We start from the raw sequence: 14,644 nt of genomic DNA on the forward strand, positions 1-14,644 counted from the left end.
CCTTCGATACTTCCGCCCGACGATACTTTGGATCAACTGCAGATCCTGCCAGTACATTAAGTTGGCATTACTACCCTAAGGAGCTGTTCCTCGATACACCAATTTTGTAGGTATGATGAAAAACTGTTGTATGTCAGATGCACAGTTTTTGTAGGTCGAATGGAAGCTTTTCACAGGTAGAATGTAAATTTTTTCACATTTTGTAGGTACGAGTAGGTTCGAAGTATAGTAGGACAGAAGTATCGCCGGTCTCTTTCAAATGCAAACCGATATTTAGCCAGTTCTTTCTCTCTCAATAAATTACTGAAACCATGAAATAAGAAATAAAATTCACATTTTTAATATATATTTTTAAATAGAAAGCCATTTTTACATCATTAAACAATTTTTATTTTTGGATCTCGTACAGCTCCTTGCAATAGAATTACTCCTGTCATCTCATCCTAATAATGCAAATATTCAATAACTTGTTTTTAGACGTTTTACAAATCAATTTCAAGGGAATATTTTAGAACAATGTCACCCACATACCACTATAATAAACTTGAAGAGTACATTTCTTAGTTTTTGTATCAGGAATGAAATTTTAGCAGTTTGTTTGCACTTCTGTATGTAGCAAATTTAGGATCAGTTGTATAGTTCTTCCATCTATTTTATCTATGATGTTAGTTTGTACTCTGACCGGCCCGACCGGTCAACCTATTTACCTGTTATCAATAAATTAGTTCAATATCAATCTTTGTATATATTGTATATATACGGACGTGTTAAAGCCTGTGTAGACGGCTAGTATTTAGAGTTTGACTGTTTAGCTGATAGTATAGACAGGATTGACTGAAGTATTAGAGTTTGAGGCAATTATTTGATTAATGGATCGGGCTAGATCGTTACATGTAGAATATGTATAAAATCCATGTAGGTGGAGATTAACCTTGATCAAGAAAAAAAGGTACTGTTGTGAATCATATATGACACCCTTTAACTTAAAAGTAATTTATGTAACCAGAGCTGAAAACTTTAGAATAAGATATCCCTAATCTCGATTACTTAATCTGAGTTTCCAATGAACACACTTTTGAATTTCTTCTTAAACCGTTCTTTCTTGGATATAGTGGAGAAAAATCAAAAACCTGTTTTTAAAATTAGAGAGTTTCTCCTGTTTCTGTGGATTAATCTTAAATGGCCTGCAAAATTTCAAATTTATCGGCTTCATTTAAGCGACACTGATTGGTTGAATTTTTCACACTTTTCAGGATACAAGGCCAAGATTAGATTAGTCTCGATATTAAGAAAAAGAGAAGATCAAGCATTAATCTCTATATCCACCATTCTAAAGTTTTCAGCTCAGAGCTCGGAACTTTTATAGAATGATGTAAATCAGGATTAATGCTTAATCCTCTCTTTTTGCTAATCTCGAGACTAACATAATCTCGAGATTATGTTAGTCTCGAGATTAAATATTTAGATCAACAAATTTGATTCAAAGAACGCCAGATTTGTTGGTTTTCTTGACTGGAAGGGCCGTCACTTAACAACAACAATTTCTAACAAATTCTTTATTTGTTAGAAATTGCGAATTTCTCTCATGGAATAGAATTTATTTTCAAGGCTGTCATTGGTCAATACAATTTATAATCTATTTCTTGCACTCTCATTGGAGTAAACCATGTGCGGATATTCAAAGAGGGAGAAAAGAGTCGATTAAAGACTAAGATCAGGGGCGTAAATAAGGATTCTGTAGGGGGGGGGGGAAATTTTGAAATTTTTTTTACCCCCCCTAGAATTTTTTTTACCCATCCCCCCTATAAAAATATCATGATGTATATCAAAATATTGGTTTTAGTTGGGTTTGATTTGCATTTTCCACTCATTTCTGGCATTCACAAACTCCATCAAATAAAGGCTCCATTTCATACCTTTCATGGCTTTCACCTTGTTTTTATATCCTTCATTATAGTCATTCATTTTACATTAACTACAAAGATCTGCAAAACTTTGAAAAAATATCGTCTTTTTTCTTATTTCTAAAATTTTCCTTTCGTCAATGTAGTTTGTTAAGATCTTAAATAAATCTAATATGGAAATGAATGGAAATGACATTATTTAGAAGTAAAAATGTACTTTTCATTGCCTATACCCTTTTTTATTAAAAACATCTAATTGTAATGACATTAGAATTTAGAATCATTTAGAATATGTTGACTGAAAATCTGAAATATCTTCACTATATCTTTGGAACCATATGTTTCATACCTTAAATATTTCAAACTATGAATTCTGTTAGATCAAATAATCTGAGTTTGAAATATCAAAGGTTTACAAGATCGATTTCTAAAGATATTGTGGTTTAAATATTTGATTTTGTTCCAAAGACTCAATTCCTTTAAATGATATTCAATTTTAAAATCAACCTTTTTTCAAAAACAAAAACAAAGCAACAACTTGCTATTCAGGGTCTGAATGTGAATAGTTACCTCCAAGATGCTAGGGAGGGGGGGGGGGGTAATTACCCCCAGGATACTAGAAGGGGTAAATAACCCCAATAACCCCCCTTATTTACGCCACTGACTAAGATTAAAAGTTTCCACAGTGTATATTCGGATTAAGTAGTTGGGATTAAAGGTTATCCATTCTATAGTTCCCAGCTCAGTTCCAACGAGCAAATAACATTTCTTAAGAACTAATACTTTGAAATTTAGAATGATAAAATAAAAATAAATTTTTGAAAATTTAAATTTTTGTTCAGGATTTGTCTTTTTTTTTGAAAAAATATCATTACCTTGATGAAGAACATAAATGGTCTGTTCACTTTTATAGCAAAAATATCACTAGAATCTAAACACAATTTAGAATTTAGAATTATACATTTACTTTTATACCAAAAATAACACTAGAATCTAAACACAATTTATAATTTAGAATTATACATTAACTTTTATATCAAAATTATTATTAGAATCTAAACATAATTTATAATTTAGAATTATACATTAACTTTTATATCAAAACTATTATTAAAATCTAAACATAATTTATAATTTAGAATTATACATTTACTTTTATATCAAAACTATTATTAGAATCTAAACACAATTTATAATTTAGAATTATACATTTCGGTAACAAACACACTAACAGAACAAACTTAAGGAAGACAAACTTTGCTGAGACAAAGGAATTGAGTTTTTGCCGCAAACTCAAATTTTCGAATCCCTATATCTGTGCAACCGAATGGAACCTTTGATATTTCAAACTTAGAATACTTCATCTAACAGAATTCATAGTTTGAAATATCTAAGGTTTACGAGATTGGATTGTAAAGATAATAGGATTAGTAAATCAGAGTTTTCCTTTAAGAAAAACGGATTTTTTCAAAATCTGGGCTCGGCCACCCAGGCCCAAGTCCGCTCTATAAGGATATTAAGATCTGGTTATATAATCCTAGGAAGGGTTCCTGTTCTTTTGATGTTTGGTACTTTCCCAAAGGCATTTTCTCAAGTGGCAACTTTCCAAGGGTATTTTCCCAAGTGACAACGACCCAAATGTGAAATTTCCCAAGCGGCAGCTTCCTAATTCTGTCCTAGCCGCAGCGCTTGGACCCTAGCATATTCTAGCCGCAGCGCTCGCACCCCTAGCCCATCCAGGCCCCAGCGCTTGCCCCTCGTTGCAGCCTGCAGCGCCTCAGATGGCCTTACATCGCCGCTTAAGTTGCTGCTCGGGAAATTGCAAATTTTGGGAAGTTGAAACTTGGAAAATTGTAACTTGGGAAGTTGCCTTTGGGAAAATGCCTTTTTTACTTATACTTTTACAAGATTGGCATCGGCGTTTTATATTTTAAGATATTTGCAAAGTAAATTCTTTGCCACAAAACCAAACTTTTTAATGCATATATCTTTGCAACCTGATGGTGTAACCCTATACCATTTCAAACATAGATTATTTTATCTAACAGAGCTCACGGTTTTAAATAACCAACATTGGATTGCTCAGACATAAGGATTATAATATTAGAGTTTGCGGCAAAGACTCAATTCCTTTTCATGATAATTTACCAAAAGCGAAATTTTTTAATTTACATACATTTTTTTTACTTACTTTTAGGTGCTTTATCGGTTCTAGTTTCATTTACCTAAGAGCAAAAAACGGCAGTTGAATTTTTGTCTTGTAAGTCACACCATAGTTTCAGTAGAAGTAAATATATCATTTACTGATAGCGCCGATTGAAGGATTCATATCTCTGGATAATGAGATAGATAGAAAGATAGATGTTACCGCCATACTATTTCATTGGTTCAGAATAGACAACAAACACATGACTGAACCATGATCGATCAGGCGCTAATGGACTTGGCATACAGGAGTGGTCACTATCGGACTTCCCCAGCATTGTCCAGGTTTCTCATAGCATTGGATTTCTTATCAATATCTCGTATTAAAAGTAAAGAATTAAAGGTACCTCGATATAAGCTTTATGCACTGCATTCGAAATGAAAACATCATCAGTTTTGGCAAGATTAGTAAACTCTGCTTTCTTTTCTTTAAAGGCCAGGTTCATTCCTTTAAAGAAAAATATTATCAAAAACCTTAGGGTTGATTTTATTATTTTCTGTCAGCAGATCTACTAACTAGGCTTTACTTTTATCCCATAGTTGCTGATTTACTTTGAGCAATAATAACATCTATTCTATTATTGGGAAATCATAAGAAAGACATTTGTCTCATTGAGTTAGAGACAATTTCTCTGCTCTACAGTGGTAGGCGATTATATCAATACAATGACGACAACTTTTCTGTAAGTTTTGGTTGTTAGCAAGTTTTTTTTTCAAATTACAAGTTTAAAAGTGATTAAAGAGAATCTTTTTTTAATTGACTTTTATGTTTATGTCTATTCATGATATTTAACAGCTTGATATGAATCAAAATTTTAATCGAGAGTCGTCTTTATTGTATTGATGTAATCGCCTACCACTGTATTAATCACATATCACAGACATCCTATAGAAAATTGTGAATAATCTTGCTTTTAATCTGAAAACTTTAAATAACCTAGGTCTGTAAAGGTAAAAATAAAGACAAATAAAAATGCTTTAGAATTCGTCAGAAAAAAATTTGGTCTTTTAATAGTTGGAAGATTTAAAAAGTTTGTACTTTAGCTCTGCTTTAAAATGAAAAAGGGTAAAATTAATTAAAAATCATAAATGATTATTTTTACACATACCTATCTTTTTGAAAACAGCTCTAAGTGGAACAGAAGCCTCGATTTTAAATTTTGGCAAAAGAAGCCTTATCATTTGAATTGTCATCTAATTAGGTATCCAGCATTGATTTTTAAGATATCTTCATTTTTAGTATTATTCAATTAGATATTTGAACAAAACATGGCAGCTTTAAAAATAGTATTTTTCATATCTTTAATTAAAAGATTTTGTTATTAGTATTTTTTTGTTTTCTTTGTACACATAAGCCATAAATCTAGGTTTAAAACTTTTTGAAATAAATAGATTTAGATTTTTTGAGCAGGGTGGACACCTTTCCTTGGTATAGTCTAGTTGATCCAGGAATTCCTTTTTATTCTCCATCACTGATTCCATGTAGGTTTTTAGTGGAGTGTCTCCCTTCAGCTTCGGAAATACTTGACACATTAGAATTTTTAAGGTTTATATTTGTACTTTTGTTTACTTTAGTTTAAAGTTTTCCAGCCAAAGTTAGAATGCACAACAGAGGTTTAAAGTTGTTCTTATGAATTCAACGATAAAATGTCATTTGATTTTTGTTTTCTAACAAGTCCCTATGTACATTGAGACTTCGTCTCCTAAAGAAAAAAAACAATGATTATCTATAGTTTATTGTCTTAAAAATCACTGTTATTATAAGAGTATTACGATTATTATGATCAACATCATTATTATCAAAATCATGCATTATTAAAGCTAGTGATATCATTATTATTTTCAATTTCTTCTTTATATTATTATTATCATCATTATAATTTTCTTTTTTTTATTATTAAATGTATTCTTATTGTTATTAGTACTACTTTGATTGTTTTTATTATTCTGATTTTTATTATCTCTTATTAAAATAGTTCAAATGGACAAAAAAATAGTTCAAATGAGCAAAAAAATAGTTCAAATGAACCAAAAAATAGTTCAAATGGACAAAAAAATAGTTCAAATGAAAGAACAGACCCCAAGAATATTCCAGGGGAAACAAGAAACAGCCAGTGGGGGCCAGAAATCTTGCCCCCCCCTCGCTAAATCTTATATCTTGTATTGGTTACTGAAACTGTAATTTCGGACACAAATATCACATAAAACTATCTCCACTCTATCCACATGGTTGCCAATGGCACATGTTGGTGGAGGTGGATTGTATTGTAATCAGCTGTGGATCAGCCGAAGAAGCTGAAGGCCCGTGGGAGGAGACAGTCATATGGGCCGGGCAATATCACGTTGAGAGTAAGAGTAAATCGCATTTGAACTATTTAAGTGTTTTTTAACTAATATTTTATTTGAAATTTAACTATTTTTTTCTCATTTAAACTATTTCATTTGTACTATTTTTTTTCATTTGAACTAATATTTTTGTTCATTTAAACTATTTTTTTGTCCTTTTGAACTACTTTTTGTTCATTTTAACTATTTTTTTTTGTTCATTTGAACTATTTAATTTGAACTATTTTCATGTTCATTTGAACTATTTTTATGTTCATTTGAACTATTTTTATGTTCATTTGAACTATTTTTATGTTCATTTGAACTATTTTTATGTTCATTTGAACTGTTTTTATGTTCATTCTGTGTAATGTTTATCTAATTAATTGTCATGAATATAACTTTATGGAGATTATAAAAAAAATTTTAAAACTGAATTAGGGTAGAAAAATAGTTCAAATGAGCAAGAAATGCGTTGATTTAAACTACAGAATATGACGTCATGTCAGTAGTTCAAATGAACAATAGTTCAAACGAACAATAGTTCAAACGTACCATAGTTCAAACGGCAGTAGTTCAAATGCGGATCCACCGGAAAATATGGAACATGTCGTCTTCATTATCAAAAAAATCCTCAAAACAGGAATGAAATATTATGTAAGAATCAAGCTAACGATTCTTGGCTAACCAACCTTGGAAGTAGATCGCATTAATAAGCGCCATACTACTATTTGTAGTAATCTTATTTCGTGACAGAAGATCCTAAAGTAAACATCATCTCATCTAAAATAAATTACATAATGGTTCAAAATAATTCAATAACTGCCAAGGGCATATTCAGGAATTTGTCCGGGGGGCTTATTTTTTTCCTTTTCAGTAGGGGGGGGGGACTTAGCAGTAGCACCCATTGAGATCTGACAAATTCCTGAGAACTATAGATTTTGCTGGTCCAGTGGGGTGGGTGGTGGGGGCGGGGATTGAGCCCCATTAGCCCCCGCTGCCCCCCCTGAATATGCGCGCCTGATAATGGTTCCTTTAGTCTTTGTTTCAGTAGAGTTATCAATTCTTGCAAAAAAATAAAATAAATGATCAAATTTCCAAAATTTCCAAAATAAAGTCTTTCAAGCTTAAGGCCTTCTGAGGTGCTGCAAGCTGCAAGGAGCTACATTTTGAATTTAGATCAGGCTTGGGGGCTAAAAACATTAGGAGGTGGAAAAAAGTTCAAAAAAGTTTTGATTTCTGAAGTTGGTCCTTGCTGAGTTTGTTCTGCCAATTTAATTTCTACCTTTATTGTTCCATTAGTTTTCTCCTTTATCCAACTGAAAATTGAGATTTTTTGCTCCAATTTTTGAGATTTAAGGACATTGCGCAGTAAATAATAATTCTACCAATCTACAAGCTCTACAATAACAACGCGAGCTAAAATATTATGGCTGTTTCATTTTGGATTTTGGAAGATTTAAAAAATGTTTCAAAAAGAAATGGCAAATTGAAAAAAACTGAAAAGTATCAGCTGTTTCTAGCCAGGCAGTTGAGAACACTAGACGGAAGTGCGTCTTTTCTATACGGAACATATAGAAGCGGCCATTAGATGAGCTGCATGAGGGGAGGGGGGAGTGCATAAGTAAACAAACGCCACCCAAACGTGTTTTGCGGCATGCGCGCTCCTCAATAGATTTTCAGAAATGAAAAAGTTAACATTAAGCAGTTTATTTCTTAGAAACTAGAAAGCTTTGCAAAAATTGTATATTAGGGTCATTAATAGAGGTCAATATGGTCTTATATGGAAGGGAACATACTGTATTAATGTACTCTACTGCATATAATTTGTGAACATTTACATGATTTGTACACTTTGAACTCCCTTTCAGACTGAAAGGGACTGAAAAAATTCATACCGAGAAATTCTTTTAATTCCCCTCTAATATATATTCTATTCTCTTTGATATTAGCAAATGATGCTGATTTTTTTTACCTGTTTATTATTTTAGTTTCATTTTTCGGATTCTCTTTGAAATCTGCGTCTATAACTTTTCCCTATTCGTAATTTCTCAATAATTAAAAATATTAATCAATTTATTTTTGGACCAACAATTTTATAATTCTTGTTTTTTAAACAAATAATTGAATGTTTGTATACTCTCGGTCTTTCTATTACCTTAAAATAACATTCTACATCCGATTCAAAATCATCCTCAATTTTAATACATTTCTAGAAAAATAGCTTCGTGAAGGTTATTAATATCTTTATGAATATGAAAAGGTAAGAATAAAGAGAATTCATTTGAAATACAGTTTAAACCAGAACTTCGAAAACATCGAAAGAATTTATAAAATATTCAATTAAAAAATAAATATCTGCAGTCTGAGTATTATGAGAATACAAAATTTTATAAATTATTTCGATGTCTCCGGACTTCTGGTTTAAACTGTAGAAAAAAAGATATAAAAACGTAAGAATTCACACAATTTTTCAGTGCCAAGAAATTGAGTTGAAAACTTCCTTTGACAAAAAATTACCTCAGTAAAGACAGAATTTGCAACATTTAAAGTTACACCCTGCCTAGAACTAGAAGATCCTAATAGGGCGTTATACTCGTTCTAAACATATATGTTGAACAATTATTTTTATTGCTAAAGTTTTAAAAATTAGTTACTTCTGGGATTGAAAGTTATAAACCTAAATCAAACTATTAGCATTTTTTTCAACTAATCTATATATAAATTTGGCTTGTCTGTCTATTTGTTTGTCTGTTTGTATCCAATAAACGTCAAAACGGCTGAACCGATCGGGCCCAAATTTTTTTGTGGGACATCTAGGGACCACAGGTAAGGTTTATGAATGATAAAAATTTTAAAAAATGTGTTTCAAAGGTTTTTAATTTTGTAAAAAAATTTAAATTCTTGGAAATCCGCGATTTTTTTTTAAAATCCGCAAAATTTTTTTCTTCTTTGTTTTAAAATGTAAACAAAAAGACCATGTTCACAATTTAGATAGAAGATGGGCGCGAAGCACCCTAAAAGCCTAGTAATTTAAATTTTCAAAACATCATTGCAATCCGGCCTTTAAGCCTCCTTAACAGAACTGAGCAGTGAACACTTGCGACTATAGGGTTTCCAGCGATCAAAAACATTCTCAAAAAAATGCGAAGGTTTAACTTTTAATTGTGGCTTTATCTGTGAGCATCTTCTCTTTGTACAGTATATAATAAAAAACAAAACAAAAAAGTTTGCGGATTTCATAATATTTTTTTTCGCGCATTTTAAAAAAAATTTTTACATAAATAAAAAACTTTAAGCACACATTTTTGAAATTTCGATACGAACACCCTAACACACAAACACCCACCCAGACAAGAAAAGTGTATATTAAAAAAATAAAAATTAGACCCTCGGTTTTCTTAGGTTGACGCAAGTGTTCATTTCCTTTATATTCAAATCTAGACTGCATGTTATCTTTTTTTTTAAAAGGCAAGGAGCCAATTCTATTATTATTATTATGCACAAACCTTATAATCTTTTGATATTTTTAAAACTTTTTTCATTTGTTTTTCAGTTTCTCCCGCTGCCCCTGCATACATCTAATAAGAAGGTAAATTGGAACAGTACACTGAATTATACAGAAGAAGACGGTCAAATTTAAGCAAAATTCCTGATTGGGCTTTGTGACCTTATTGCATCTCTAGTTTTTACTTTAGGCACAAGCATGAGATAAACTTATGTGAGACCAAATTTAATGAATTGGAGCTGCCTACCGCCGGCTCTTATTTGAATTCCCGATTCAAATCCTTCCTGAATCTTTAACTGAATCAGTAATAGAAATAAGAGGCGGCAGTAGGTGGTTTAACGACGTAGCTCAAATTCTTAAATTCGGTCCGATGCGGGTTAAATAATAGAAATTCAAACATTTTTTCTTCTCAATAGTTCTTTGGTTAGAGTAAAGTTATGATTGAAAACTTGTAAGATTTAAATCTAAAATACAATTATATTTAGTCTAAAGTGAAACCTTGTAAGATTTAAATCTAAAATATTTGTATTTAGTTTAAAGTGAAAACTTGTAAACAATAAAATGTTTGGGTGTTATGAACTTTCTAGGGTTTCTGGATTTCAGAAGGCTCCAGACAATATCATAGATGTTTAACATATTTGAACGTTTTATAACTAATAATTGGGTCTTATTTGACCAACATGTCATATAAGCAAACTTTTACAGAACATTTTAGAAATTTTAATAGACTTTGCAACTTTCTTTGGAGCTCTCTGAAAGCCAAAAAAACATTGAATGCTAAAAAACGGGAAATTTTTTTTCCAAGCTTAAAACTAAACAAACATTTTAATATCTTATTTTTTAAATATTTTAAATGCGAGTTTCTTACCATTGCCATTGCGGAGGCAATAATTAATGGAGAAAAAGCTATATTATTATCAGATCTTTTGCTCATTTCAGCCAATATTTTCATTCCAAGTATCCCCACTGCATCCACAGTATCGTTTAATTTCATGCAATCTTTTGGCTCACATTCACCTTCATCCTTTGCTCCACATTCACCTAGGGATGACACTTAAATCTAATTAAATGTGGTGATATTACGTAATATTTATGGTCGGCGTTTATATCAATACAATGAAGACGAATTTTCTATTAAAGTTTTAATTTTTAACAAACTTTTTAAAAATGACAAGTTTACAAGTAAACAAAGAGAAGCTGGAAATGGTAGCTTCTCATTGTTTTCATATTTATGTGTATCCAAGCTTGGTAGAAATCAAAAATTGAAATTAAAAGTAGTAATGTGGTTGGATACAGTCAAGGATTTAATGCAAGGAAAGTTATTTCAGAGGTTTACGCATCTTTTGTACTGCAGTGTACTGTCTCTGGGCGGTAATGTAAACACAATACGGATGTCGAAGCCTGACATCTTTCACATAAATAATCAATGAAATATTCTGGTCATAGGAAACTATTATGTGAATTATCAAAATTATCAAAATTCAATGCTTTTAACCTCCTAGGATACTAAACGAACACTGATGCATCTATTCTTGTTTACAAATTCCGCCCAGAGAGAACTGGTTTCAATATGTACGCAGAGTATACGCAACTGCAATTAACTTTCCAAAACAATAAAGATGACTTTCGACTAATAAGAAAACCTTTTCTCTAAGAGATCCCGAAGTGGAGAGTAAAAATGCGGGAAACAAAAAAAAACAAATCTACTTTTTTTTCGTTATTAAAAAGCTTAAAAAAAATCCTGTTTGTCAATTCTGGTACCGACGAGAAATAACTTTTTTTAATGTTTTCTTAAAAGAGAAAAGTTTAAATTTCAAACAATATTTATGACTTCATGATTTTTCTAGATATTAATTTTTTTGTTCTTCAGCTAAGAAGTGGCTGTGTATTCATATATTCATTTATTATTATCATTTTATTTGGAGGTTTTCATTTTTGAGTCTTTGTAACTAGAATCTTGATTATTTAATGAATAAGTCTTGTGTTTAATCTTTATTTGTGTACAGGGTGTCCCAATAAACATGGGAATTAAGAGAAGAATTGAAAATCATCTTCGGCTTCAAATAGCTGATCTTTATCGTCTTTGTATCTTCAAAATTGACGGAGATTTGAACAATTTTGTTTTTATCTATAAATTGAAAGCTTTATAATATCTCAGTCAATATCAAAGTAACCAAAATGATTAGCCCCCATTTGGAATTCACAATACTATCATTTATATTTTATAACTGTTTTAACTGGGAGACTAATAAAATTTTATTCATAAAATAATTCTGCGCGTCATTTAATTCCTATGTTTATTGGGACACCCTGTATACCTGCTGCATGTTCCAGCCAACAAAGATAGAAAGCAATAATCCATTTCACAAGAATTCCAGACTAAAAATATTAATTATAATTAAAATAATAATTATTAAGTTTTTAACGAAATATAAATTTTCTAAATTTTGCCTCTTAATCTTTTGCATATTATAACTACTAATGGGGATATTGTTTTGAGGCTGTTTTTAAATATTAAAATTAATTTTAAAGAAGTGGAGAAAAGGAGAGTAGAAGCTGTAAAATATACTTCCCTGGGAATAAGGGGAGTAGAAGCTTTAAAATCTACTCCTTGGGGAATAATGGGAGTAGAAGATTTAAAATATACTCCCCGGGGAATAAGGGGAGTAGAAGCTGTAAAATCTACTCCCCGGGAAATGAGGGGAGTAGAAGATGTAAAATCTACTCCCCGGGGAATAAGGGGAGTAGAAGATGTAAAATCTACTCCCCAGGGAATAAGGGGAGTAGGAGCTGTAAAATCTACTCCAGGGAATGAGGGGAGTAGAAGATGTAAAATCTACTCCCCGGGGAATGAGGGGAGTAGAAGATGTAAAATCTACTCCCTGGGGAATAAGGGGAGTAGAAGCTGTAAAATCGACTCCCCGGGGAATAAGGGGAGTTGAAGATGTAAAATCTACTCCCCGGGGAATAAGGGGAGTAGGAGCTTTAAAATCTACTCTCCGGGGAATAAGGGGAGTAGAAGATGTAAAATTTACTCCCCGGGGAATAAGGGGAGTAGAAGATATAAAATCTACTCCCCGGGGAATAAGGGGAGTAGGAGCTGTAAAATCTACTCCCCGGGGAATGGGAAAACAAAAGTATCTTAACTAGATAACACTCATTTTTAAAAATTTACATCATACACAATTTTTATTCTGACTCAAGATTTTAACCAAAACGAGCTTTGACTTGATAAAAAATTCGCATAATGCAATTAAACCAAACTTATCATGAAAACGGTTTTGCAACTTTATCAACAACTCACTTTTTCACTTTTTTGGCAAACACTTTTAACGTGAAAAACCCAAATGTCTGAAAACGGCTCTAAAACCATAAAATCAATGCCCATCACTAACATCAAATACGCACAAATACGCAAATGATAAAAAATAACAAAACAAAAAATTATTTAATGAAACATTTTTTGTTTTGTTTTGTCAAACGATAGAGTATTACTCCGTCTAATCCGTGCCAGGCCATAAAACCGGTTTCTGCAATACAGGAATTCAAAAATTCATACTGTATTAGGTTTGTAACTTTGGTACCACAACAATTAATGTACTGTCTACCTACAGAAAAGAATTCAGTCTTTGCCACAAACTCTGATACAATAACATTAAATTCAAACTATGAATTATGTTAGATCTGATATTCCAAGTTTAAAATATTAAAGTGTTTACACCAAAAGGTTGCAAAGATATCAGGATTAGAAAATTTGAATTTAAGAAAAAGACATAATTTTTTCTCACATAACTTAATGGAATGGCAAAAGTTACGACGGCGATGTATGAATTAATTAGAGAAATCTTTTAACAGATTTAAAGGTCTCACGCTGTAAAGTAAAAATCTAAGAGAATTTTGCCAATTACTTATTAAAAACCAAAGCTAACAGCAGGTGCTATATAATAAAATTTACATGCGAAGGGCTATAAAAAAAGCAAAAGTGAGATAATCAAATCGGTAAAATCAAAGCCAAAGGCGTTGTGACACTTCAAAAAAGACCTTGTATTCAAAAGACTTTTTATATATAGGCTGAATCTATGTGACTTCTTAATTAAGCTTATATATACAAGAGAAAGTAGTAATCTCTGTTTGTTTAATATGCCCGATCATATTAACTCAACTCAGGAACCCTTTGACCGATTTACCTCAAATTTAGATTAGGTAACTCGGTAGGAACACGGGAATGTTCGTAGCTTGGTTTAGAAATTTCTTAATCAAGTGGGTTAACTTAATTTGATAGAGAAAGTTTGGTATACAGGATAAGCTGAGTTTTCAAACTGGTATTATTATTTAAAACATATAAACTTACTCTCATTGCACAGTGAGACATGGAACTGCAACTGATTGTAAATGATCAGGGTTAATTACCTCAACACTTTATTGGCCGATAAAAATAGATAAATTCATTAAGTTTTTTTTCACAAAATAAAAGTTTAAAAAGGACAAGCAAATACAAAATTTATTATCTATTATTTCATATTTTTTAGACGACATTTTACATTTTGCCGCTAAGAATTAGCTAATTACAACCAAAAGCACATCAATTAATCTTTTTATTAATGTTACTTTATTAGCAGGTTTTCTTTATAGAGGCTTTGTAACTTGAATCTAATACTGTCTCATAGAATGAAGAGAGTAAAAACATTGAGGAATAAAAAGA

The 14,644-nt window shown here is 31.4% G+C and overlaps 1 protein-coding gene across 2 annotated transcripts; it reads right to left on the bottom strand.

Annotated features, from left to right (window-relative positions):
* Positions 1–329: 329 nt before the first annotated feature.
* On the bottom strand, positions 330–14,313 carry LOC111700682 (serpin B10). 2 transcript variants are annotated; one of them, XM_023471679.1, is made up of 16 exons: positions 14,294–14,313; positions 12,261–12,321; positions 10,811–10,983; positions 9,944–10,015; positions 8,955–9,035; positions 8,593–8,646; positions 8,410–8,471; positions 7,720–7,753; positions 7,127–7,196; positions 5,789–5,812; positions 5,535–5,632; positions 5,219–5,303; positions 4,457–4,557; positions 4,096–4,129; positions 2,780–2,835; positions 330–443 (listed from the first exon to the last, which is right to left on the bottom strand). In XM_023471679.1, the coding sequence occupies exons 1-16, from the start codon at positions 14,297–14,299 to the stop codon at positions 378–380; spliced, it is 1,077 nt and encodes a 358-aa protein (XP_023327447.1). In that variant the 5' UTR covers positions 14,300–14,313; the 3' UTR covers positions 330–377. The 2 variants fall into 2 exon arrangements, with proteins under 2 accessions (XP_023327447.1, XP_023327449.1); XM_023471681.1 differs by lacking the exon at positions 5,789–5,812.
* Positions 14,314–14,644: the final 331 nt, after the last annotated feature.

The sequence above is a fragment of the Eurytemora carolleeae genome, unplaced genomic scaffold (assembly GCF_000591075.1).
Source record: "Eurytemora carolleeae unplaced genomic scaffold, Eaff_2.0 scaffold333, whole genome shotgun sequence".
Taxonomy (NCBI): Eukaryota; Metazoa; Arthropoda; class Copepoda; order Calanoida; family Temoridae; genus Eurytemora; species Eurytemora carolleeae.